This window comes from Micrasema longulum, unplaced genomic scaffold, assembly GCF_059751315.1.
Source record: "Micrasema longulum isolate JH-2025_06_02 unplaced genomic scaffold, ASM5975131v1 h1tg000093l, whole genome shotgun sequence".
Lineage (NCBI taxonomy): Eukaryota > Metazoa > Arthropoda > Insecta > Trichoptera > Brachycentridae > Micrasema > Micrasema longulum.
Genome location: NW_028277299.1, coordinates 320,879 through 348,086, shown reverse-complemented (window position 1 = coordinate 348,086; position 27,208 = coordinate 320,879). Strand labels below are relative to the sequence as shown.

At 32.8% G+C, this 27,208-nt stretch overlaps 3 protein-coding genes across 5 annotated transcripts; 1 reads left to right on the top strand and 2 right to left on the bottom strand.

Annotated features, from left to right (window-relative positions):
* Positions 1–600: 600 nt before the first annotated feature.
* Positions 601–8,222, bottom strand: LOC148284754 (cyclin-A1-like). The gene is made up of 8 exons (XM_088235568.1): positions 7,918–8,222; positions 7,575–7,777; positions 6,072–6,359; positions 4,912–5,115; positions 3,673–3,748; positions 2,771–2,949; positions 1,851–1,972; positions 601–919 (listed from the first exon to the last, which is right to left on the bottom strand). The coding sequence occupies exons 2-8, from the start codon at positions 7,770–7,772 to the stop codon at positions 742–744; spliced, it is 1,245 nt and encodes a 414-aa protein (XP_088091694.1). The 5' UTR covers positions 7,773–7,777; positions 7,918–8,222; the 3' UTR covers positions 601–741.
* Positions 8,059–20,791, top strand: eRF3 (eukaryotic translation release factor 3). 3 transcript variants are annotated; one of them, XM_088235554.1, is made up of 11 exons: positions 8,059–8,358; positions 8,776–8,873; positions 11,624–11,772; positions 13,518–13,629; positions 14,307–14,453; positions 14,945–15,090; positions 17,717–17,871; positions 18,036–18,516; positions 18,876–18,980; positions 19,076–19,244; positions 19,330–20,791. In XM_088235554.1, the coding sequence occupies exons 1-11, from the start codon at positions 8,336–8,338 to the stop codon at positions 19,371–19,373; spliced, it is 1,629 nt and encodes a 542-aa protein (XP_088091680.1). In that variant the 5' UTR covers positions 8,059–8,335; the 3' UTR covers positions 19,374–20,791. The 3 variants fall into 3 exon arrangements, with proteins under 3 accessions (XP_088091680.1, XP_088091686.1, XP_088091672.1); XM_088235560.1 differs by having other exon boundaries at positions 8,110–8,215; XM_088235546.1 differs by lacking the exon at positions 8,059–8,358 and having other exon boundaries at positions 8,507–8,873.
* Positions 20,792–21,402: 611 nt separating this feature from the next.
* Positions 21,403–26,463, bottom strand: SCCRO3 (defective in cullin neddylation 1 domain containing SCCRO3). Its single transcript, XM_088235592.1, is given in 4 exon segments — positions 21,403–21,636; positions 21,638–22,580; positions 25,712–26,051; positions 26,211–26,463. Coding segments are annotated over 3 exon segments (1,065 nt in total). The 5' UTR covers positions 25,800–26,051; positions 26,211–26,463; the 3' UTR covers positions 21,403–21,602.
* Between the last annotated feature and the right edge of the window lie 745 nt (positions 26,464–27,208).

The following is a 27,208-nucleotide window of genomic DNA, read 5'->3' as shown; positions in this document are numbered from 1 at the left end:
ACAATTCTCATATTTAAAATTTTCATTTCAATTATGTAGGAATCACGCCAAAATACACATGAGTTTTTTTTATTAATTAAAAAAACTTTAATTGGCTCTTCTGTAAAGCTGCTACATGTCAATTAGGAACTTTTATCTTTCCACCGTCTATATACAAATAAAAAGAGAAATATTAGAGTTCTTATTATTTACTATTCAAATTTTTCAGACCATTTCCTAAAAGTCGTAAATAACTTGTGCTGGAAAAATGGAAATCGAGTTGTGGTAGTGGGATTTGAACCTGGGACCTTTGGACCGTGAGTCCACAATACTACCTCGGAACCACGACCCGATTCAATATGATGGTATGATTTAAATATTTTAAAAAATACAAAAAAAAAACATTTAACACACATAAAAAAAAGTTTTAATCTCTCTCTTCTAAGGGCCAGTTGCATCAAAAAAGTAAGTTGATAAAGTTTAAAGTTAAATAATTGTTGCGGTTTTGTCAAAATGGACAAAAGAGTTTGCATGAAAAAGTCAAATACAACAACTAATTTTTGCATATTTTAACAAAAATGTAAAACTATTTACTTTAATTTTCAATTAACTTAACTTTTTTTTATGCAACTGGCCCTAAAGTGGTCATATTTGAGTAACACGGTGATGGATTGCCGTCGACGATATGTAGAAAAGCTTTACTTTTGTCATTTAATATACTCTAATAACAGAAATCATTTCATTATATTTTTGCCAGGATTATCAATCATCAAAGTTTAACTTTCTGGGCTTTTTGATTGACACTCCATTGAAGGTATCCTTACAGAACTTGAGGCGTACTGCCTGTAGCGGCTTATGCGGTGACTCTTCAAATACTCTGTGCTGTTGCTTGACTAGAGGGAACAGCTTTGTTAGTGTGTATCCACTTGCGTTTTCAAGCCTTAATAACAGATGTTAAATATATTAGTGCCTAATTTTGGTTTTAAGGAGCGTATATCGATGGTCTAGAGTACAAATGTAAAGAATAGGTAAAAAAATGAGTTTAGACATTTTAACTTTAAATGAGCATGTCATACCATTTATACAAACTTTAACACAAATTCTTAATCTTTTCACAAATCGTAGTTGCATATTCATAAAAAAAACAAAAAAGCAACTTGTAAAACTTTAAACAGCTCTCTTGAAAAATTACTAATTCTGTAATAAATTAGCATGTTTCCCTTCGATATGTAACATCAATGGATAATATAATTATATGAAGATAAAAAAGACGACTGCCAAAAGTAGGCATTAAAAATGTTTTTGGCCCAAAATGTACCTTGATATATATATATATACCATCGTGATCGTAGACCGGACGGATGATAACAGATGAGCAAAAAATACAACGTTGACTTCATTTTGTATTTGATCTTGAAAAGCAAGTTACAAAAAGGCTTCATATCCCAAGATTGAAATTTTTTAAATATGTATAACTAACCCAAGTATCAAATGATATACAATCAAGTTAAGACAGAGTCAAAAAAAAATAAATTAAAGCACTCTCATGTAAAGTTGAAGAAAATCACATGCATCGTTGTTCTACGATCATGATGATATTTTTTTAACAAATTCAGAATTTTATAAGCATATAAATCAATCATTTTAAATTTCACATAGTTCTTACTAGTATCGCAATACAGATAGTAATATATATATATATGTAGATAGATGTTGATTTATACTATGAAATCATATAATTTTTCCTCTAATATCATTGTACCTCTAATATGGCTTTTCCCAGATAAGTCAAAACATTTACGAGACCATAGACTCAAAAGATAACAGATCTTATTCTTGAGTTATTAATTTTGTAAGATATTTTTACTTACTCTCTGGGCCACATTTCCTCATCAAGTGTATGCCTAGAGAGTGCGAGGGAAGAAGCAGCTAACTGTGATGGAAGGAATCTCGTATACTGAACACTTTCTACTAAGCATAATTCACTCAGGTACTGAAAACCAAGGCAAAGTTATATTGTGTAAATGGAATATTCACATTAAAATTATTTTTTTAAATAACATATTATAAACTGAAAACTGACGCAAAATACAAATTATTTTTAAAAACGTAATGGTCAGTTCAAAGTTTGCTTGAAAATTTCCTCTTAATTCAAAACATGTCTTAGTAAAAAAAAAGTGTCATGTCAGAATTTACTCAATAATAAGTGTAAATGAGGAAGTTCAGTGGTTTATTAAAAAATAAATATTTGTTAATCTATCAAACTAAGTTTTTTTTTTGTCATTTTGAAAATCCCCACCGAAACTTAAAAATTGCACCACTCGTGACGTCGAGAATTCTGGTTGGTGAGTGATCAATACACACATCTGAACAGTAAAACATAACTGACAAGATGGAAAAAAAACATGGATTTAACTGATGTTTTCCATACGAACCGGTGACTTGCAGGCATTCTACGACATTGTTTGACATGATCGAATGACAAACAGTTTATTTTTGTTGTTGACAATTAAAAGTTGAACCCAGTATTTGTACCCCAAACCCGCTCTAAATGTTGAAAAATATGAGTACCCCGGAAACCAGAAAAACTTTTTGTATCCAATTTCCTTTAGCACTGAACTTTTTTATATTAAGGCAATCCATCTTAAGAAGGATGATTTCAAACGATAATAAAAAATGCAATATAGTGTGGTTGATATCTATAATGCCTTTATTCAGTTTTAATTTTGTTGTGGAAATATTTGAAAGCATCATAATCTACATTATTTAATACAAAAAAATAAATACAAACCATAGCCATATAAACAGAATCTTGGCATGGATCTGTTTGAGCAGCATATTCATCAATAAATGTTTGTGTTGTAGGTGTAGTAAGATCAAATGATAACGCTCTCAACATCAGTTGCTCCATTCGAAGTATTTGCTTTACAGTATATGTATCATTTGTGAGGAAAGCAAATTCCGCTATATCTGTACAAACAACATTCATGAAAAGAATTTAATTAAATCGTGGATTCCTTCTAAAAGCCTTAACCACGCTTACTTACTTTACAAGACATCGGGTTCTCTAGTCCTGGATGTCGCCAGTTTGAACTACAAAGTGCAGAACTCGGAAAAACATACAAAAATTGGCAGCTGACAAAAAAGCATGAAGGCTATTTGTGGATTCCTCATATAATAATATGCTCCAACTAGGGTGTGGACATACAATAAAATATATGTTTATATAATATGAAGGGTATATGGAAAAACACAAAAATGCAATAATAGAAACATTGTCTTAATTGATCTGTAAAAAGTTGGATTAAATAAGTGCTCTTTTGTGTGGATAATGACTTGCATTCCAAGTTTTGCCATCAATATTTGCCAATAAAGAAAACATAATAATACAAGCTGATAGTCAGTTTTACCTAGTTTACAAAAGAAGAAACATTGTTTTTAGTGAACTCTTCAATGTTGGATAGTGCTCTTTTGTGCACCACTCTTAAATAAAGACAACATGACAAATACATATCAGCTTGTACCAAAACACCACAGAACTGAATACGTATTGACTAAAAATATGTATTTTAAGCTTAACACAAATTTGTCTTCCTTTTCCTAATATCTAAATTGATTTTCAAATAAATTACTCAATTGAATGTGAACTCATTTTATAATGTCAACATGCAAATAATGGTGATAATGATTTACCTGGAGGATATATCTCTTCATACTTAGCGGCAATCATCATAGCAGCCACGCCGACAAGCTGAAGCTTTGATCGAACCTAAATAACAGATATTCATATTTTTTATGATATTTTTATGAAAATCTAAAAATCATCATAAACATTTTGTAAAATTTAAATTGAGAAAATATTTTAAAACACAAACTTTCAATTTTAGAGATTACCCAATTGGCAAAAATTCAGAAAAGTTATTATTAATTTGAATTGTTTGATTTCCCTCCAATCGTGTAAAAAAATACCATTTCAAGGCAAGTAAAAAATATAGCCGTCAACATCGTACGTTTGTCAATTTCTTATGGACTCTTTATACTTAATTTCCCAAAAAAAGGCAGATATTGAACAGAGATAAACATAATGTTACGGACGTCATCGGAACCTAGCGGCTCTTACTAAGGCCTTTAAAAATACCTAGATAGAATAGAAACCTCAGTATAATGTAAGCAAAATACTGCCTCCTCAATAAAGACTCTCATTTGTTACCTTCGGGGGTGGTTTTCGCTATACCGAGGCCTATAGAATTAGGTATAGGAAATATAAGATTTAATAAAAATATACTCTCTCCGCTCTACCCTCCGCCAATACCGACTACTCTACAAGACTTTCCCCTGCCCTTGGATTCGACTATTAAATTATCCAAATAGGGTCTGGTCACAATTGATTCGGATAATTGGAGTTCTAATGTACTTTGTAAGAATTTATTTTCCAAACTGTAATTGTTAACTATGTATAGGACTGTATTTGGCAGTTATTGACTAGTAAAGGAATACATTATCATACATTGCCTCTTGTCACTCCAAAACTGTTTATTTTTATCTTCCGTTATTTTGTCTTGTATGCTTAAGTTACAGATTTAAATTTATGATTTTTATTTTTCTATGTTTGCAACTAATATTTTTTGTTGATTTTGTTAATAAATACAAATGTATTGTATTTTGTTTTACTATTATTAATAATAATAATATACAATGTGATAAATACAAAAAAAAATCTATATTTATTCTTAAATAAAACAAAGGTATACATGGTTAAATGGCAGACTTATTGCCACTAGGAATTTCTTACAGTCTGACAAAAAACAATATTAGTTATGGTGTCTATTGCTTACGTTATTTGCATTTAATACATTTATATTATTATTAATATTTTTATACTTTGTTAAAGGCATAAGCTGTTAAAAAAAAGAAAAATAATAAAAAACTTACAACAGACATTTTACTGAGAAATCTATCAATGTAGGATACGGCAAGGTGTAATGTCTCCGGACAGAAAGTATATTCATCGCTGATGGAAACCAACCAGTCTATCAAGATACAGCGCATACTGTCACTCAACTCTGCCTGCTTTGTCATGTACAGAGGCTGTGGACGATGGCGCTTCTCTGCCTCCAGGAGATACATGTGGATGTCCTATTTACAAATTAAAATTAATCAAATAATTCAAAGAATTCAATGAATCCAGTTGTAAGCCGGACCTATCATAGGTTCAGTTGGCACAAAGAACCAGACACTTGCTTACAGGGAAGGGGAGAATAATATGCTCGTAATTATTTACAAACATATTTATTCCCAAGCCTTTTCAGTAAGTGACAGGGCGCTAGAGCCCCTTGATCCCCTCGATCCTGGTTGGAGAATCTATTGATGTATTTGCATTTAATTAATTAATTCAGTCTGAACTTGGACAAATTTGGTACATTTCCAACATTAAAATTATTCATTTTCCATGAAGTTATATTTATACAATTCTCAATATGGCGTGAATCAGATGTTATAGTAATTAGGGAGATAGCTTATATTATACTTAAGAGGGAGGCCTATGGTCGCCATTGGACAAGAAAAAGTTGATGCTGATGATTATGATCTTATATTTTCATATAAATTATAAATTAAAATACTTGGTACCCTTCTAATAATTTATTTTACCAATTAGCACTTTCTACCTCTAACAGGTATCTTAAAACTAGTAAACATTATAAAAATTTGAAAGCAGTTATTCAAATCAACAATAAGCAGAAAGGCAGAAAGAGAAGAAAGCGGGGAAAAATAAACCTTGACAAGTTTCTCTCGAAATAATAAATAAAATTGTTAAAAATTAACAGTAAATATTCTGAAACATGTCATGATTGATATTCTGTCATGATTAGTATTTTATCTCTCTCTAGTTGAAATCCTCTGGATCGGTTTGAAGTAAAAGCTTTGCATCTCATCTACCATACCGGTCTGTCCTGTGCGGCCCTCTTTAGGTTTTCATATAACCTGCAGCTCATATCTTCGTATAAATCCTCGAGCTATTCTCGCCAAGAGCACCCCCTGTAGTTTGTAAAATCACAAAGTATTTTATAAAAACATACAAACTATTAAATTACCTTTCTGTACAGTTCCTTACTATATGCACACAACCTTCTGTCATATTCCTGAATAACAGAACAGACTTTGGATTTTATTTCCGAGCAATCCACGGACATAACTTCAATAGAGTCATTATTGCATTGAGGCGTCTCTAGAACAATTGTCTTTAAAACTTCTTCAGAATATTTCGGTATATGGGAGCAAGCATTGTCAAGTAATACTTTATCATTATATTTTTTATTGTTATTTCTTTGACCATTTTGCAAATCTGATTTATTTTCTGTTATTTTTGCTGATATTTGTTTCTGTAAAAAATAATGTGTCATATCTTCAGTATACTGATAAAAATCTCTAAATGACCAAGTTTGGGAAAACAAGTTAAAAATGAAGTTATGCGTTTTAGCGAGCTTTATCTACTGATAAGATCCTTTAAATCCTCAGAGGTTCAGTTTCAAAGTTGAATAAATAAAAGAAATAGAAAGCAATGAAATATTTCAAGTTAATTTGAAAAAAATGCTCTTGATATATTTTGATAAAAAAATTGTAATGTTATGAAAAGTTTATATTAGTTCTTAAGATGTTATGAACTAACTTAATAAATCATAAATAAATAAAGTTAGCATGCATAAAAACCACGGGCAGCTTCCATGTGGGGGGAGTTCCAGAGAAACATAAAATGGCTCGATAGGAATCTAGTGTTTCCATCTTAAACACAAAAATTCACAGAAGCTGTATCATCATGTCCCTATCCGTACACTGCATAACTACATTGGTTCACCAAATGCAGCGTATATCGATAATTTGTTACATTAAGGTAAGGTCAGTCTTACGCTTCAGGTTCCAATCAAGGAAAAATAAAATGGTATAGTGTAAAACCACCTTTTACATCAACATTTCATGTCCATATTTCCAGGAATCGAACCCGGGACCTTAAGTATCCCACTCGATTTCCCTTTTCATAATTTTTACCTGAAACCAGCCATCGAGTCAAAAACCCTCGTCCAGGATTCTGGTTCTTTTTCACACGCAGAATTGTATTTTTCATCCTTATTATATCTAGTGTAAACTACTTTGAGTAAAATCCTTATTATATCTAGCGTAAACAACTTTTAGTGAAATACTTATTCTTATTCTTAGAGGTGGGGGGGATCAGTGCTGCCCCCCCTCCTTACCTATTAAAATTAATATTGTCATTTTTTTATATTCCATAGGACTCTGGTAGCCTGTTATACTCACTACAAGCAAGGTACAGCAGAGATCTTAGACCATACCTTGTCGCGTGTATACGTAAATATTTTTACTCTGTTGGGTATTATTCTGGTGGACCTCACGGTTGAAGGTATAGCCAATATAAGTGAGAGTTTTTATATATGATTTGAAGCACCGTTTTTGCGATCTCATAATACGGTATGACCGAAAATGGGAGTGTCAGTAAGTTTGTAAATGTCTTTGACATGCATTTCCATTGGTGTACCATATATATTCCTTATAAATCTTAATTAATTTGGGACATAACTTACTGAAGATTTAAGATTCCATTTGTCATTGATAGTTTGTAAATTTGTGAGGTGACCTAAAACTGTTCGATTATCAGGACACTTTCTTTCCAAAGTTTGTTTATTTAGCCCATTATATTCAGCCTTATGAAATGTTTTTTGGTTTCCACAAATATTTTGCGAGAAATTTTCACTGTCTTCGTGTATTTGAAACGACGTCATATTGACTGCAAAATAAAAATAATAATTCAAATGTGATAGAAATGTATAGAACAGACTCACTACGAAAAATATTGTCACATCAATTCAAATACAATCAATAAACTAATTCATTATATATTTCACGTGAATATTAGATATTTATTACCTTTTTCGTACTGAATTATATTTAAATATCGAAATTGGTGTAAAATTTAAGAACGTATGAATAAAAAAATATGTTCTCGGAATAACTATATTTTACGACCAATCCACGTCCAATCTCCAACCAAGCAGAACAATGTGGAGTTCATTTAAAATTACCGCGCATCGCGCAACAATACTACTTATCGCTTCGTAGGTACCAGTTGCAGATTTTTAGTTTATCTTTTAGTTAACAGGAGATATATCTAGTTTGATCTGGGTGCCACGAAGGATAAATTTTGTTGGTGAATAACCAATGAATTGTGGGTATAATTGTTGATATTTATAAAATAACGTCATATAAGAAGAATAATAAAACATTTGACTGTATTTTATAATAATTGGAATAGCGCATTTCGAAGAATTGATGTTTTAAACTTTCCATGGATGATTCAAACCGGATGTAGTAAGTCATGTCATGATCTTAGAAAATTTGATATTTTTAGTGATTCTCGTTCCTCCCGTTTCAGTTTATCAAAATTTTCATTTATATTTTTGAATAATTTCCTATTAACTCAATTTTTCATTATACATTCCAACAAACAAATTCATTTAAGCCAATATGCCATGAACTTCCGGTCTATGGCGAGAACACACGCGGATTCATTAGGGTGCGATAAAAGGTGAATTAATTGTCAGTGTGGTGTTGTGAAGGGAAAACTTTTAGCAGATAATTGAAAATGTCAAATAACGGTGCTCCAGATTCATGGGAAACACAAGCCGACAGCGTCGTCGGTGAACCGAGTTCATCAGACCCCGATGACTTATCTGCAAAATTTTCCACGTTGAATGTAAATGCTGTGGAATTTGTGCCTTCTTTCAGTGTGCCCTCTACGGATAATGACAATATGGATTCTCCGACTACATCGCAAAAGTCAGACACTCAATCAACGAATTCTTCAGAAAGCCCCGTAATGAATGGTTAGTTTAATTTGTCATTGTAGATTTGACATAGTATGTACTTCATATCATTTATAATTTGTCGCATCAAATAAGGCAATGAACTTTATTTCATCAAACATTCATATACCTGCAGAATCAACGCCTAAAACAAGATTAATTTAGCATTTTGCGCTATGATTGCAATGCCCAACATGTTCAATACACACCATTGCAAGAGCTGTCATTTCAAAGAGAATTTATTGCCTTTTTTATGTTTGCACGTATTTTATTGAGTTTTTATGTTTCCATTATCAGTATAAACAACTCCTCTGATCATTCCTTAACCAATGTATGTAAACTTACAATAAAATATTTAATTTTAATATTTGCATATGGTGTGATCTAATTTTTTTCTATTTGCCATGTCAGCATGATGTTATGATCGACTTATCAATGTGTACTTTTTCAATATGGAATTACACTCTGAATCCTGGAGTGGTCTAGCAACTATTTTTTAATTAAAAAAATCTTTATGTATCTTAACTGTGGAAGAGAAATTTAATTCTTATTTCCCTTAATAACTCACTGTGATTAAAATAGATTTCCAAGCATTATTTAAGTATGTGCATGTTTGATTTTGAAAAATACTAATACTGATTTTGTCGCATGTCATTGTTTGAATTATTTTTTCGCCTGATGTAAAAATATTGTTTATAAAACATATGTATCATCTTTTATTTAATTATTTATTTGAAAGGGTCTTTTTTACACTAGAATATTTCATAGTCCCTAGACTGGTACCTGAAGCATAAGACTGATCATCTTGCCTTCATGTAACGAAAATGATCAAGATACGCTGCAATTGGTGTACAAATTCAGTGCCCTATGCACTATTAGTTGCGGAAAAGAAATTATGATGATGATCATCTTACTAAACAGTAAGAAGTAATTACTCTTCCAATTTTAGAAAAGCCATTTTTAATTAAAAATCAGTTTTAAAAAATTGATTCTGCTTTTTAAGGGCAACCGCTCAATCATTATGGTATTTTTATCTCAGAATTCAATACCAATTTTTCTACAATTTGTAAAAGGTATTGATGCACTCTCCACACTCATATCTGCATGCATTAATAGCTCACTATATTTATATCTTGGAAGAATATTTAACCCTTTATAGGACACCTAGAGCAAAGTGGTACATAAATACACCAGAATTGAGGTATTTACTTTCTAATATTTCATATAAACAATAAGTCTTATGTCACAAGAGTATTGTAATAACGTACACCGGTAAATCAGTCTTCCACGCAGCTTTTTCAATTGTAATATGTTTATTATCTAAAAAAAGAACATATTTTATTAGGTTTGCAAGATGTAAATATGTGTCCTATAAAGTGTTAATCAGTAAGTGCTAAGATAAATTTTAATATTTAATCTATTGAATTCATTAGTGGAGATTCATTTTGTAAACAAATGTTTTTGCTCAGTACATTTTTTGTGGTAATCAATATGGTATTTTTATCTCAGAATTCAATACCAATTTTTCTATAATTTGTAATAGGTATTGATGCAGTCTTTAAACTCGTGGGTATTATATTGGGATGCATTAATAATAGCTCACTATATCTTGTATCTTGAGATAATATTGAATTAGTAGGTGCTTAGATGAATGTAATACTGAATTTATAAGCGGATTCATTTTGTAAACAAATGTTTTTGCTCGTTACATCTTTTTTTCTCACTTGAGATAACAAAAGCTTCATCTTTCAATGTCTGGGCTTTCTATTGATACAAGACAAAAACATTATATGTTTAAATTGACTTTATTGCTTTACTGAATGTAGAGATACTTTTTTAATCGATCCCTTTAAGCAGGTACAACAAAATTCCCCCGATTAATTCACTAAATCAAAATAACATTTTTAAATTTGCCAATAAATACAGCATATTAAGGGAAACCGCACAATTTCGGACATTTGTTTTTATGTCAATATTGATAGCACAAAGAAAGGCACATTGTTTTTGTGACGATGCTGCAGAGTTGCCCATGCTTTCATTAGTATTATTTACTCTCTCATGTTCACGATATTACAGTTGTATTTATCGAGTTAATGTACTTAATTGATAAAAATCCATAATTAAACAAATAATCAAACCACAAAGATTTTATTTATTCTATAATATTGACAATTACACGAGTTCTAAACCATTTTTATCGGAAAATATTTCACCTTATCGCAACATTATTATGTTCAATAACACAAAACATGTCACAATTTACGTATTTTAGAACTAATTTAATTGTAAAAATTATAGAAATGCGCCATTATATTTTAGTTTTTATTTACATTTTTGCTTCACTGTTCTGGTATTGGAAAATATTTTGATAATTTTCTTTCTTTGTAAATAAAATTGGTACAATTTATATTATCAATGTTCAGGCTTGAAATTTACTAAAAAGATATTGATTAAAAAAAATAAAATATTACTAGAATAAATTGACAAGCCTAGTCCATTCCATTTTGGTCAACCAATTTAAAAACCATTCGGATGCTTTTTTTAAGGTAGAAGAACGCAGACAAAAAACAGTACATGGGATATAGGCGCTCCGGCAAAGGATGCTTGCCCATAACAAATAATAATAATGAAATCTGCATGTGATGTTTTTTTGTAAATTTTTTATTGTAATTGTTTTAATATGCGGCGAAGTAATGTTGAACTGTGATATCGTGCTAAAAAATCAATTAGATTTTCCTCACTTTAATCTACAACGATGTTGTACTGTGCAGGCGTTGATGTACAGACATGCCCCCGTGCGGAGGAGCCCCCGCCAGCGCCCGGGGGCGGCGGAGGGTGCTCCCCCACGGCTGACAGTTGGGAGGCCGAAGCTGATGACGCCCTCCTCACCCCAGAACAAGACCCAGAAGAGGCGGGAGAGGTAAGTTTTGTCTTAAGGCGCATTCCGCCCAGCATTGCTATTTAAATAATAAGTTTTTGTGAATAGTGGGACAAATTATCATTTCTATGATTTAAATGTTTTTTTAGTTCCTCTCCAAATATGAGCGTTTTACTCCATTAGGGAGGTTGTGAAATCATTATTGCACGTATTTCATATTCCTTACATACAAATTCCTAAAGGTTTCCAGTCACCACAGCCACACATGTTTATTGGACGTAGCATGTTACTTGCCATCAAGGCTCAAGGGAATAAAATCCATCCATAAACTGAAATAAAGAAATTAATTACAAGAATACCAAATCAAATAAATAGCAGAAGACGTGACCCAAATACACTCAAATGCTGATACTGAATAATAAAAATACCGAAATTCCAACCTTGACACAGGCTGCTTGCCTTGCGGGGCTGGTAATACATACTTAGTTATAAAACCAATAATCTTTTAAGGGTACTTTAACTATTACAAGTTTAATTATTATTGATCAGATTAATGCAAATATTTACCAGACATGGGATTGGATGTTTACTATTATTTATAAGGGCTTGTAGTATTCCAGCATAGCATATAGTGTTACTTAAAGTGAACATATGTTTATTCATAAATAAATAACATACAAATTGATAAAAATATTAAGCTTCATACAAACGTTTGGCAAAAATGCAAAAAATACATTCGGGAATTTTGAGCGGGATTGTTGTGTCCTTAATTATATACATTCTACTCTAATGTTGTGTCTCAAAATGGACACGAAGCCGATGGAACAAAAGGTATAATCCCTCAGTGTACGTGTACATCGTATCTACCAAGAATTAACTGAAAAGATGTGGCTGTCTTTTCGGTTACCAGGCACACCCCTCAGACAATCGATAGTCGCTTTCATCTTGTGATCAATAATATAACATGTAAAAACAGTGCCTTTTTATTTAGTTGTTTATTGTTTACTATTTACTATTTGTCATCAACACTTAACTAACTTACTATTCTGCTCAATGTATATTTTTTCTTTAAATCATTGTTATGTTTCTAGAATACCATTCGTCAATGCACTTTGTAGCTGCAAGACGTTCGTTAGAGTAAATGACATAAACTATCGAATTATTTCAAATTCATAAATAGGGTTTAGAATTCCAACCGTCTATGCGCTCTGCACCTGTGCTGTGGGATGTGTTGTAATCCAGTTCTTATTTATAAATCATTTTGAAAAAAATAATTAGAAAAACCAAAATTTATTTTTTTAATTATGCAAATGGGGGCTAAGTTTCATACTGTTCATGCGCTCTGTAACTGCAAGACATACTGTAATCTAGCTCTTATCTGTTATTAATTTAAATTATAATTGGAAACGAGAAACTAGAATTCCGACCGTCCATACGCTATGTAGCTGCAAGGCGTATTGGGATATTTATTGTACAGCGCCCTTGAGGTGATTTTGACAAAAATGGCGCTATATAAACAATAATAATATGCATATAGTTTTCCATATTATATGGGTGCTTAGAAACTGGCAATTAGTACCACTTTATTCCAAATTAATTGTTCATACTTGTATCTTACAGCTCAGGCCAGAAGATCCTGGCGCTTACGTACATTCTTACTACGGCCTTCTGGCCTGACCCTGGAAATAGGGGCAGGGAGAAGAAGAGACTTGTATATTATTAATAGTTATTAGAAAAATGCTCTTTCAATGAAGTTTATTTTAAATATATCTGAATGTTTGTTTCAGGAAGAGGATGAAATAGAGGAAATGCGAAAAGTCATAAAAAAGAAGCCTCCGAGAATTGAAGACACTCGAAGCAAGAAAGAACACATTAATGTAGTATTTATAGGTCACGTAGGTTAGTATTATCTTGAGCTATTCTTACATTCTTCTTTCAATTAAAGCTGTCTACAATAATGTACCAATACTTTGAACTTAACTTATGACAATATGTACATATTTTTAGAAATTATATTGAATGTTATAACACTTTACAGTATAATATTATCATTTAAAAAATATATTGCCTCTAGTTCTAAGTAAATGACAGAAATGAAATATTCAGAAATTGATCATTATTATACCCACGGAGTTGTTACATTAAATGTCATATTTTTTACAAGTAGGTTTAAAATTAAATAAGTTTTTTCAAATTATGCAATGTTATGTTCACTGCCATAAAAAAATTTGTTTGTTTTTAGAAACGCCACTCATATTTTTTTCTCATTTCTAATGTTAATTTATACCCTTATTACGATTATGTTACATTTTCTATCATACATGTTTTTTAAATGTAATATATACATATTACATTTAAAAACACTACCGCTCACTAGCAATGCCACCGACAAACTGACCGTTTTTATAACACAGTAGTGTACCTCGGTTCCGTGTTGGCGGCACCCTGTGGAGATGAACGATACACGGATCCGTGTAGCCGGCACGCAAGTATTGCGTTTCCACAAAATATGATGTGGAATTTATTCAATATATAAAATCAACTATTTATTTAGATGTGTCGTCTATTATTTCCAGATGCGGGAAAATCTACAATCGGTGGTCAAATTATGTCTCTAACTGGAATGGTGGATAAAAGAACACTAGAAAAATATGAAAGAGAAGCAAGAGAAAAATCACGAGAATCATGGTACCTCTCATGGGCGTTAGACACCAATCAAGAAGGTTAATATCACTTAATTATTCTAATCAGTGCTTTTTGCAGAGGAGCGGGGCTCCATCAACTTTTTTTACGTTATTATATGTTTCAAATACAATGAGACAAAATAAAAATAAAGATTCCGGCACCTTTATTTTTATTTTTAAAAGCACTGATTCTAACTACATACTTTAAAGGTGGCCGGCTATTGCGATACACGCTCATGGCTTGTTTATTATCTGCTCATCGTTGGCTCCATAGCTTTGCCATTAGAATGTTTTTGTTGAGACTAAATACAGATGTAATGTACCAATTTATGAATTAAGTATCCAATGCACTATGAATTGCAAAGAAAAAAAGTACACTTACAAATTTGCATGCATATCTTTGAAAGTCCAAGTGTTTTAAATATTAAAATAGATTATTTTTTCTACAGTGTTTTTGCATAAAATAAAGCATTATTGTCTAGATAAGCACTTTTTAGATTTAATGTGGACTTTTCAATAAATATTTCCAGAAAGAGACAAAGGTAAAACGGTAGAAGTAGGAAGAGCATATTTTGAGACTGAAAAGAAACACTTCACAATATTAGATGCACCCGGCCATAAAAGTTTTGTACCAAATATGATTGGTGGAGCTGCGCAAGCTGATTTAGCTGTTTTGGTAAGTAAATATCTTATATTGTTACCTGGTACTGTTACCGTAACCAGCTATTCTTACACACTGATAAATGTTTCATTATTTCGTTCACCAGAAACAAAAATAAAATTATTTTCTACTATGAAATAAACGGTAATTGTCTTGTCCGGAAAAACTAGCTGAGAGATTGAGATATGATTATTGATGAAAAACTCTTATTTGATTCCCATATTCAGGTGTCCATAAATAAGTCTTATGGCAATCTGAGCTTTATTATACGCACCACTCAACCATTCAAATCAACTGCATCACTCAAAATTTTATACAATGCATATGTTCGCAGCCATCTTGAGTTTGTTTCTGTTGTTAGGAATCCTCGATTTACAATTTATATATCACATCTAGATAGGATACAGAATAGATTCCTCAAACTTCTGGATCGTAAATCTAATACTTATTTTGACTCGTACGAAGACTCTTCTTCCTTTCATAATTAAACTTCGTTTACTAAATGTAGAAGCATTTCTGATCTGTCTTTCCCCTTCAAAATTTTAAACAATTTTATTGATAGTCCATATCTCTTAGAGCGTGTTTTAATAAATTGTCACGTAAAGTCAACACGACAAGTTAATTTTTTTTATAATCTATCGCCCAAAAAAAATTTGTTAAAAAATCATTTATTTATCGTAGCTGCTCCAAATTTAGTCCTAATTAGTAAACTTTGTCCCCATTTAGATATTTTTAATACAAAATTTTGTGACTTCAAAAAAAACTTTGTAAAATGAAACATTTGTCAGTGTGTAATAAGTGTATGTTCCTTTAATTATGTTCATGTTATTACCATATTCAAATTTTGGATCGGTCAACTATATTATGAAAATCCCTCTCCCCTACTCTATTTCCTCATCCCTTCTCGCTCTTTTTTTTCTTGTCCTATATATTATATTATAATAACTCTTTACTGTGTAACATGTTCTCTCATTACATTTGTGAAAAACTTTAACTGGGTGTATGTACTATTTTTTATATTCTTATATAGGGTATTTTAATCGAGGCGGGTAGATGTTGAAATGAAATAAAACAATTTGTGAGTGAGGTATTAACGAAATTCTTTTTTATTTGAAAGGCCCATATAAGCCATTAAGTGTGAAATATGACATCGCTTAAATGCCCACCTCGGCTTCTTACGGTGGCACGGATCCGAGTGGTCTAATTTTTATTGACTCTTCCGCGTAGATCTGGCTGAATTTGAGCGATGGCCCGTGTTATGTTCACCTTTAGGGCATCGGTCGATTGTGGTTTATTTGCATAGACCTGTGACTTCAAGAAACCCCACAAGAAAGTGGCAGTAGCACCGTTCTGCTGGAACCACATGTCGTCTAGGTCCATATGGTTCAATTTGGACCATAAGAAATTGGTTATCATCGTTCTGTAGCGCTCGCCGTTGATTATGACCGCCTCACCGACGTCGTTTTTGAAAAAGTACGGACCAATGACGCTGCTAGCCCAAAATCCACACCAAATGGTAACTTTTTGGGGATGCATTATCACCTGGTGAACCTCCCGTGGGTTCGTGTCATTCCATATATGGCTATTTTGCTTGTTAACACAGCCATTCATCCAAAAATGGTGACCGCCTCACCGACGTCGTTTTTAAAAAAGTACGGACCAACGACGCCGCCAGCCCAAAATCCACACCAAATGGTAACTTTTTGGGGATGCATTTTCACCTGGTGAACCTCCCGTGGGTTGGTGTCATTCCATATATGGCTATTTTGCTTGTTAACACAGCCATTCATCCAAAAATGCGCCTCGTAACAAAAAATGATTTGTCTGCAAAAATTGGGGTCGTCTTCCAAACGATTCGAAGCCCAGTCAGCAAACAAACGGGGTTGTTTATTTATGCTTTATTAAGTTAGTTCATAACATCTTACGAACTAATATAAACTTTTAATAACATTAAAAAAAGATTATAAAAATTTCTCAATAACATTTTTTCAAATTAATTTTAAATATTTCGATCTTTTCTATCTCCTTTATCTATGGTTATGAACTTTGAGCTCCTGGGTCAGTTGGATCTTGTACGGGTGTAGGCCTAAGTCCAGACGCAATATTCGCTTAGTTGAAAGGCCGAGTTCTTGTGCACGGCGAGGAATCAACTGCTTCGGGTTCTGCTGTACACTTTCACGGACAGCGGTAATGTTCCCAGCCGATCTTGCGTTCCTTGAACGTATGGGTGTTGACTGATCGATTACCGAACCGGTCGTCTCAAATTTGGCCACCAAACATTGAAGAGTTGACTGTGAAGGGCCAGCACGTCTACCGTAAAATGAGCGCAATATGCGCAACGTTTGCACTAACGAACACTCAATTTGATAATAAAATTTTATCATTTGAACGTGCTGTTCGAATGTGTAACTTGCCATGGTGATTTGGCATAAGTAACTAAAGAATAAAAAAAATATTTGACAGATGTCATCAAAAGTAAATGGCCGCCACGGGCCATCAAAATCTACCTGCGCCAATTAAAAAACTCTTTATAATAACTGTTGTTTTTTCTAAGTATTTTTTTTTTTTTTTAATATATTCATTAAAGACACAAACTACCCACTTGTAATTATTGTGTGATTTACCATTAACTTGTTTCTAGGTAATATCAGCCCGCAAGGGAGAATTTGAAACTGGATTTGACCGTGGCGGGCAGACTAGAGAGCACGCTATGTTAGCCAAAACAGCCGGTGTCAAACACCTTGTTGTATTAGTAAACAAAATGGATGATGCTACTGTTAATTGGGACGAAAATAGGTATTTTTATTGCACTTTAGTCACTCATACTTCTTATTATTGATAAGGCTAGTAATGAAACTGGAAAATCACTTAAAAGATTGCGGACATTCTTGCCTATTAATGTCAAACAAGTTTTAGTGTAGAGCTCATTAAACTGTAACATGTGTATTTTTTTATTTTAGATATAATGAATGCAAAGATAAAATACTCCCATATTTAAAGAAATTAGGGTTTAATCCCACAAAAGATCTCTCTTTCTTGCCGTGCTCGGGACAGACAGGGCAGGGGATTCGGGAGCAAATCGAAGAGTCAGTTTGTCCGTGGTACCGGGGGCCGGCCTTCATCGAATTCATAGACAATTTGCCATCCCTCAACCGCAAAATGGACGGACCATTCATTATGCCCGTCGTAGACAAATATAAAGACATGGGAACCGTCGTGATGGGCAAAGTAGAGGCCGGCAGCTGCAGAAAGGGACAGTTGTTACTTTTGATGCCGAACAGGACGCAGGTCACTGTGGACCAGCTCTGGTCGGATGATGAAGAGGTCACCTCCATCGGACCCGGGGAGAATGTTAAAATCAAGTTAAAGGGAATCGAAGAGGAAGATGTGTCTCCCGGATTCGTGCTGTGTGATGCTTCCAGTCCCATTACTACTGGAAGGGTAAGGATACATCCTTTAGTAATATGTAATACAAATTAGAGATTCCAATATTCTTTGGCCCCATCCCAGTAGATGAGTTTAAATTTTTCAGTGTCCTTTCCGATACTAGAATTTGAAGCTGAAAGCTCAAATCTGTAGGTTTTCTATCCAGTTTCAGTTCTATCGGAGCGCCTATTTGTGGACCATGACAGCTTCTTTTTGGGCTTATATTTCTTTTCCTTCAATTTTAATAATATATACCATTTCCTCGTATAAATGAAATCATTAAAATGAGAAAATAAAAGATTTAATTATAACATTCATCAAAGAAAATTGTATATTTAATTAAGTATATTGCTAATCTGTTTATCTTTCCATAGATATTTGATGCGCAGGTAGTTATATTAGAACATAAATCTATCATTTGCGCTGGATACTCTGCTGTTATGCACATCCATTGTGCAGCTGAAGAAGTCACAGTTAAAGTAAGTAATAATTTCATAAAACATATCTATTTTCTAGTAAATTACCAGGAAAAATAATCAGGAAGTTTTAATAAATTATTTTGTTTTATCTTTAGGCCTTAATATGTCTAGTGGACAGGAAGACTGGAGATAAATCTAAAACAAGGCCACGGTTCGTGAAACAAGACCAAGTAGCAATCATGAGGATAGAATGTTCCGGAGTCATATGTTTGGAACAATTCAAAGTTTTCCAACAAATGGGTAGATTTACGCTAAGGGATGAAAGTAAGTTCCAACGCCTGTTTACTGTGTAAATGTTGCAAGAATGATTACCGAATGGCTTTACTACATTCCTGTTTGTTTGTTGCAGATAAAACAATCGCTATTGGAAAAGTGCTAAAGGTGATCGAATAAGAAGGGATTGTAAGCTTAGACTAGATAGCTAGGCTAGATCTTCTTAATACATTTCTACGAGTAATGACATACACATAATATATTATTGAAATATATATACATACATGATAATATAAGGGATTTGGGGTGCGAAGTAAGCAAAATACTTCACGATGCACAGCGCAAGAGCCCAACCAACACCAATGGCTATTTTTATATAAAAAGGAATATCTTGACATGACCTACCTGTCCATTCAGTTAATCTGTCCGCATTCAACAACTTAAGGTGCAGTACAAACTACTTCTCCCTGTCAGGTTCTTTGTCTCACTTCCTAACTTTTTTTATTTATAAATATTAAAGCTAGATGAATACCTCTGCTTTTTTTATTATGGGATTCTAAATTATAAAGTGATAATGCTATATTTATACTATACATCTAATACTCCCCCCAAGTGCTGTAGCTGTCAGGCGGGATTTGTAATATAATTCACCAACATTATATTATTTTATACATTTTATTTGTGGAGCAATCGTCATTTTTCAATATGATTTGTTTTGTATATTTTGCCGTCAATGTTTATTTAAAGATTTCCATGTGTATAAGATTTGTTAATAAAATATTGAATTGAAAGTAGACTGACCCTGAGAGAGCTTGTTGGCTTTGTATTCTGCACGACTGAATAAGTTTCTATTCCCCTCGATTGATCTTAGCTAAATTATAATTTTATACGCTGTTTACAAACATTACATTTTCTGTCTAATAATTGTGTAAAATAACTCCATTTCTGTGTGAATAAGATTTGTTAATCTAATAATGAATTATATAATTTGTTTTTTTATTGTATAAAGTATGAGATTTGTTTTACCCCCTTTGATAATGCAATCGGTGGACGACTGTGCGTAACCGAGTAGAGCCGGAGCCGCCGTTATCTGAACATGTACAGTTTAGGAGAATAAGCCACATTTCTAAACGGAACAATATTTAACAAACCTTTAGGTTATTTTCTGTGCTTGGGCTTTGATAATGAATGCAATAAATGTATGTATACTGATATTAAATAATATGGATGTTTCTTGATTATGTAAATAATTGAATACAGTTAAGTCGGAGTCCTACAGTGCGGACTTTTCTACCAATCTTTAGCGCTAAAATGTTTGTGCCTTACCATAGTCGAGAACATCTGTAAATTTAACTGACCGATTGTTTTAATACAAATTTCATCGCCTGTAGCAATATTTGTTCAGCTTTTTGTAAATGTATAAATTTTATAATACACTAAAGGGAGGCACTGTTAGTTTTATTGGAGCGCAGTTTTGCGAGTTGTTTCATTATCAAAACACCAAGATAAACACTTAACAGATTTATCGCAATTTCTCAATTGTTTCAAATTTTATGCCTTTGTAATAAAAGCAAATGTCCCGATATGAAATTTCAAAACTTTGTTTTCCTTGTACTCCCAAAATCCTTATCCTTGACCTGACTATATAATATAATTAGAAAAATTTGCCATTTTCATATAAAAATGACTATTTTATAATTTCAGTGCAATATATTTTGAAAAACTTTTGTTAACGTTTTGTTCGTAATCTTGGTTCTGTGGGGACCAAATTTTTTAAAAATGAAATCTACTATGTTCCAACTTCCACATAGGCTTGGTCCTGTATTGGGACATTCACAATCTATGAATTCATAATAATGATTGAGCTTTTCTGTACATACTCGGAGGGTAGTAATAAGTATAATAATCGTACATAAGCTCCCGTCTCCTATTTATTTTGCATTAACTTAACTACAAGTAATAAGGATTAGCTTTATAAACACAGGTAGGATACAAATATATCAAGTTTGTGTGTAATGTAATGGTGTTTTCACAAATTATTATCGAGAAAAAACACGTATTTATCGAGAGTTAAATAAAAATATACACAAATTGTACATAATTAAAACTAATCTAATATTTTATTCGTACATTATTTGCTACGGAATAAGGCTCTTTTATAAGCTTTTTATAATACCAATAATAAGTTTTAAAAAAGCCAAATTCTCTCGATTTGAAATGCAAAAGTTGTATTTTCCGAAAAAAGTGGTCCATCATAATAATGAATACATAATTATTATATTCACAGTGTAAAAGCCAACTGGTGAGGAAGTTTATTTACACTTGCAGTTTACGCAATAAATTTATCACACAGTCGGGGCAGTTTGGCAAAGGAGTAATAAGTACAAACGAGTTTAATTTAATGCGAGGTCAGTCAGATATTTTGATTGTTTCGTTTTTGGATATTTTGATTCATTTGATCATTTTCAAACTCTACAAAATCATCAAAAAGACTAGGCCAAGCTTCCGTGTCATCGTAGAGGCTCAAATCCTCTTTTACAGTATCACAGAAGTTAAGAAACATGTTCCAAGTGTCCTTAGGGATACCTCGCACGTGAGGATGTTGCTCCAGGTAGTTAAGCCAACGACCGAGGATAGGTGGCTCGCAGATAGTGAACACCAATCTCCACAGCACTATGGCCACTTCTGAGGGCAAAATGCGTTGTCCTGTAGATGCTTCCAAACCAAACTTGAAAGTGAATCGGTACAAATCTTTGTGTAATTCATTATCATTTTTAATCTCTGATACGATTTCGGGCAGTCGATTTTGAATACCTTTGATGGAATCTACTTTCATAGACTTCAGACCTTGGGTAAACTCAGTTCTACTGAAGCGACACATCTGTTCGGCATTTAACTTCCACGCTAACACTAATACTTTAAATTCATCAGGACGTAATTGAAGATCCTTACAAAGCTGTTCAATTCCATCGGAGAGGATGGAATCTTCATCGGGGTCCTTGTAGAGCTCAAATAACGCTGCTATCCGGGAGTCAGAAGAGCGAGATTCACCAGCGCCCATATTGGAAACCGATTTGGGCAGAGGGAGTTTATGGTAAAAACTCTTCTGGTTTTTTTCTATGACGATCTGCGAACGGTGAGGGACGTTCACAGATTCGCTGAGTACAGTGGAGATAGAGTTATTAGCATTTGTATGTAGGCTCGGGGGAGGGCTGAGAGAGTGGCTGTATGCCACCAGGCTGCCCTTCTTGTTCCCATTAGAGTGTGTCTCCACACCGAGGGTAGTCAGTAGTGGCTGTAAGCTTCCCGTCCCTTGACTGTGTGGGTACTGGTACTCTGAGACCACTTCCCCTGGTGTTTGCTGCGATTGCTGGAGTTCTGACATTTCTAAAAAAGTTTATATTATGTTGATTAAAAAATATGAGACAGGATAAAAATACATAACTATCAAACAACTCAAACACTAGCTTGAATCAAGAGATTGAAAAAAAAAACCCTCCTAGAAGATAGCTTTAATGTACAATGCCTTTAAATTATTTTTTAGACATTCAATAAATCATATGAATAATGGCATTTCAAAAAAGAATAATAAGCAGGTACCTACATTGCTCGAGATGGTTAGCTTATGAAAACAGCACCTAATAAATTAATATATTACAACAGAGATGAAGAACATTTTAAAGAAGGGAATATAGAAGTATAGGCACTTTAAACACTGTGTTCACCATTCAGCCTGTATCTGAATATCTATATTCCTTCAATTCTTCCATCTGTTAAAGTTTGTGAAGTTGAAGAGATAAAACCTTTATTGATGTGAGCGAGATTCATCTGATTGAATTATTTCACCGACATACTAGGCAACGCCCGAAAATATTTTTCAATTTTATACTTAGACCAGGCGAATTTATCAACAATGTTATGAGTATATCCAAATTTTTAAAGACAAGAACTAGATTCAACCCCCCTAGAGAGCTGTTAATATTAACATATTACAACAGAGATGGAAGGCAATCTAGGCATCAACATGACTTATGAACGGTCATTGGCTGGTTAAAGTGGCCACTTTACACACTGTCGGCTTCGTGATGCAGTGGTCAGCGCGTTCACCTACCATGCAAGAGGTCTCGATTCCCAACATGGTTGACATGAAATATTTATTTAAAAAGGTGTTTTTACACTAGAATATTTTATAGTCCCTGGACCTGGTACCTGAAGCGTAAGACTGACCATCTTACCTTCATGTAACAAAAAGATACACTGCGATTGGTGTACCAATGCAGTGCCCTATGCACCATAAGGTGCGGAAAGGGAATGATGATGATTACACATTGTGTAACATTCACCATTCTGTCTATATTTGAACATCTATATTCCTTCAATTCTCTCATCTCTTGATGTTTGTGAAGTTAAAGAGCTGAAACCTATATTTATGCGAGTGAGATTCATCTGACTGAAAAATTTTGACAAACTCAAATATTGTTGATATAATAAATTATCATAAAAAGAATGATTACTATTGTAACTGTTAAGTCCATTGTTCATTTCTCGAGTAATTGCACATTTCTTGTACTATCGTAACTTAACTTAAGAATTCACAATGAATTATTTTGGACTTAAAATTGCACTATAAGAATATTTATTATTTTTAATGTTTGCCTATTATCAAAATTAAACAAACAATTTACATCAAGAAATTCTGATCAATATTTTTATTTATTTTCTGATTGATAAAGGAATGGTTTTATTAAAAGAAAAGTTTTATAAACATAATATACTTTTTTATACAACGTTTATAGTACTTACTCAAAACAATTGCAGAATACATCAAGTATTATTTTAATGTCGCACTGTTGAAAATTGATATTTTTTAAATATGAATAGCATTTGCTCAGAAGGAAATCTAGTCTGCATTGTATATAAATGAAATCTGAAGGTTGACAGATTCCAATAGAGACAGAGAAGCTCTTTAAAGGGGTAATATGGAAGTATAGGCATTTACAGGGCTTATGACCTGTAAAGTTATCACGTTAAAGTTTGTGAAGCAAAAGAACTGAACTGTTATTGATGCAGATTACCCCTTCCTAGACGGTGTCCAGTATTTATCGACAAAGATTTGGACATACTCCAAATATTGTAGAAAATGTAAAGCCTTAATGGTAAATAATTCACATAAAAGAATTGCATGCAAGAAAAAAAATATTCTATCAAATGCATACTAGACGTGATACAGTAGCAATCCATTTATCCAACTGCAGTCATCCGGATTGCCAAACAGCCGGATCATTATCAAGAAATGAAAATTAAAGATGTTTTTAATTTTAATTTAACTGTGCAATGAGAAACTTCAGCCCCGTGAGAAATTTAGGATACAAAAAATGTTTCCTTGGGCGCGGTAAAAATTAGAGCATTACAGCAAAGCTTCTTGAAAATGTATGAAAAAAGTAATAAGAAATATTTTATAAAAACTTTGAACGACATCACTGGTTCATATGAATCAACCAATGATAAAAGAGATCTAAAAGATATCCAGTTTACTTATCGTAAACGGACCAATCTGCAGAACTGACAGAATAAACGGAAGAGAACCCCTGACATCACATGCAGAGTAATTTCAGAAATACATAATTTGAAAAGTCATAGCGCTGATAATACCATATATAAAAATTAGAAGAAGAAAATAATTGCCTTAATTTAATAGTCTATTAACATGTAAAAATCATTTTGAAAACCACTGAACTTCTTCATTAACTTTGCTGGACATGTTTAAGTAAGTTTTTTTCAAAAGCAATAAAATCTGGCTCTCATTAATCCGGATAATTGGAGATTTACTTTATTTATATTGTTTTCGCGGGCAGGTACAGAAAAAACATTCAAGTTTGTTAGTGAAAGTTCTTGGTGGAAGTTCATTGTAATCCATTATAGAAATTAATTATTTATTTATTATGAAACATATTATTGGTTCCGAGTCCATACAATATTCCTAAAGTTAACTTTGAATATGTAGAACTGTTGGTTTTTCAAATAAAATAAGAAATCAAATTAATAATGACGATTGGTACTCAAATCCCATAAATTCGGAATAACCGGTAACAAGATTCATCGCTTTCACAGCATCTTCTAGACAGGTATCATTATTATAAAATTCAATGTATATAGAAAGATACCAGTCTCGAAGATGTCCCGAAAGCGATAAAACTGGTCAATGGTTATTCCAAATTTGTGGATTCAAGTATCATTCGTCTTTTATTTCTATAATAAATAATAGGAAATGGGCAAAATAGGTTGCTGTAGCTAACTCGTTGTGGTGTTACAATTTTATACAATTTTACAAGTTTATTTTGCTTTCCTTTGCAACTGACCATAAGTCAACTTATATAAGTAGATGGTGTGTGTCGGTAAGATCACAAGTTGACAGAAATAATGTGCAATTTCAATATACTCTTTCAAAGGATTGTGATGAAATATTTCCAAATAAAAAGGGAGATTTGGGCATTTCGTAATATAAAAGGAAGCATTACCATCCTTGTGAGTAGAAATTGGTTGCAGGGAAGGTGCAGAGACAGAGCCAGGAGTCGGAGAGTTGAAGCAGCTAAAGCAGTGGCCCATTGGATATTCTCTCGACAATCCACCCACCCTTTGTGTCTGCACTAATAATTTGTAAGCATTCGAGAGTTAAATGCTTCTTCCTATATTTATAAATTCCATCTATGGCCTCTAAATAAAATTCCTCCAAAAACCTTGGTTTCCATCTGTCATAATATTTTCTTATGGTGTTCTTGTTCTTTTGTTGACTAGAATTATCTAAAATATCTACATTCGAAACGTTTATTTTCATTAAGATATCAGTCTTGGGAGCCCCTGAAACCAAAAGGCGTATTAGTTCAAACACATATGCTAACAAAGCACTTCTGAAAGAATATATTTTTTAACATTACCGAGCGTGTTCATAATTGAATAATAAAGAAACCCGATTTCATATGGTACAATTGTCCAAGGAATATTAATTAATTGGCTCACCTCTCAAGCTCGAATTACATATTTTACAAAATGTTATTACAAATTGTGTTGCTCATCATAAACATTAACATTGTCTTCTGAATTCTCTTTAATTACTTGGCAAAAGTCTTGAGGACGCGCGATAACAGTTGAAATTTCAAAATTCATTACTTATTTAGAACTGCACGAGAAACATAATGATATAAAATCAAGGTAAACTGTAAAATATTTTCCTTCTTTTGTATCAGTTGACAGAACTCCGCAGAGAAGTGCCAAGATGTTTTCGTCTATGAAAATAATTTTGCACTACCCATACGAGGAGCTAGAAGTAATTAGAAACATTCGTGACTTGCGGGAAAAATATAATATTATTTCTCCAAAGCCTAAATTTATTATAGGACTTCATTTTTCCAGACAGAAAAAGCGTCTTCGCGGTCGTGTAGTAAGTAAAGGTATTTTTTATTCTTATTGAAGTAGATACTGATACGAGCTAAACATACCTGTTTAAAATATTTAGGCATTAAAATCTTTTGTCCCCGTAAAAATAAGCAGGTATTTTCGTTTTAGATTATAAAATCAACCTTGTTTGTATTGGGAAAAAACGCGGCGATATTTTAGAATATTTAAATATAACTTTTTAATACATTCTTTTGTTTTCTCTAATCTGGGGTTTCTCAGCAATAATGCATTTAAATATAACCCATTAGTTCATGCTTGTCGATTCCGAAAAGAACCCCATTTTAATGACCGCCTTTACAAATAAATACATTAAAATAAATCCCCATTAGCCATAGCCGTTACTAGGTATTTACAAATATTTCGTCCATTGTTAGTGTCAATTACGACCTCGGGTTAAATTCAAATGACCGAGCGGCGAATTACCCGGAATTCCAAAACCCTTTCTATTGAAAATAATAACTTTAAGTATAAATATTGACCCATGTTTTCCACTAGGGAAAAAATAATATTTTTAATAATAATTTGCAAACCGATGGCCATTAAAATAATATTTGTATTTT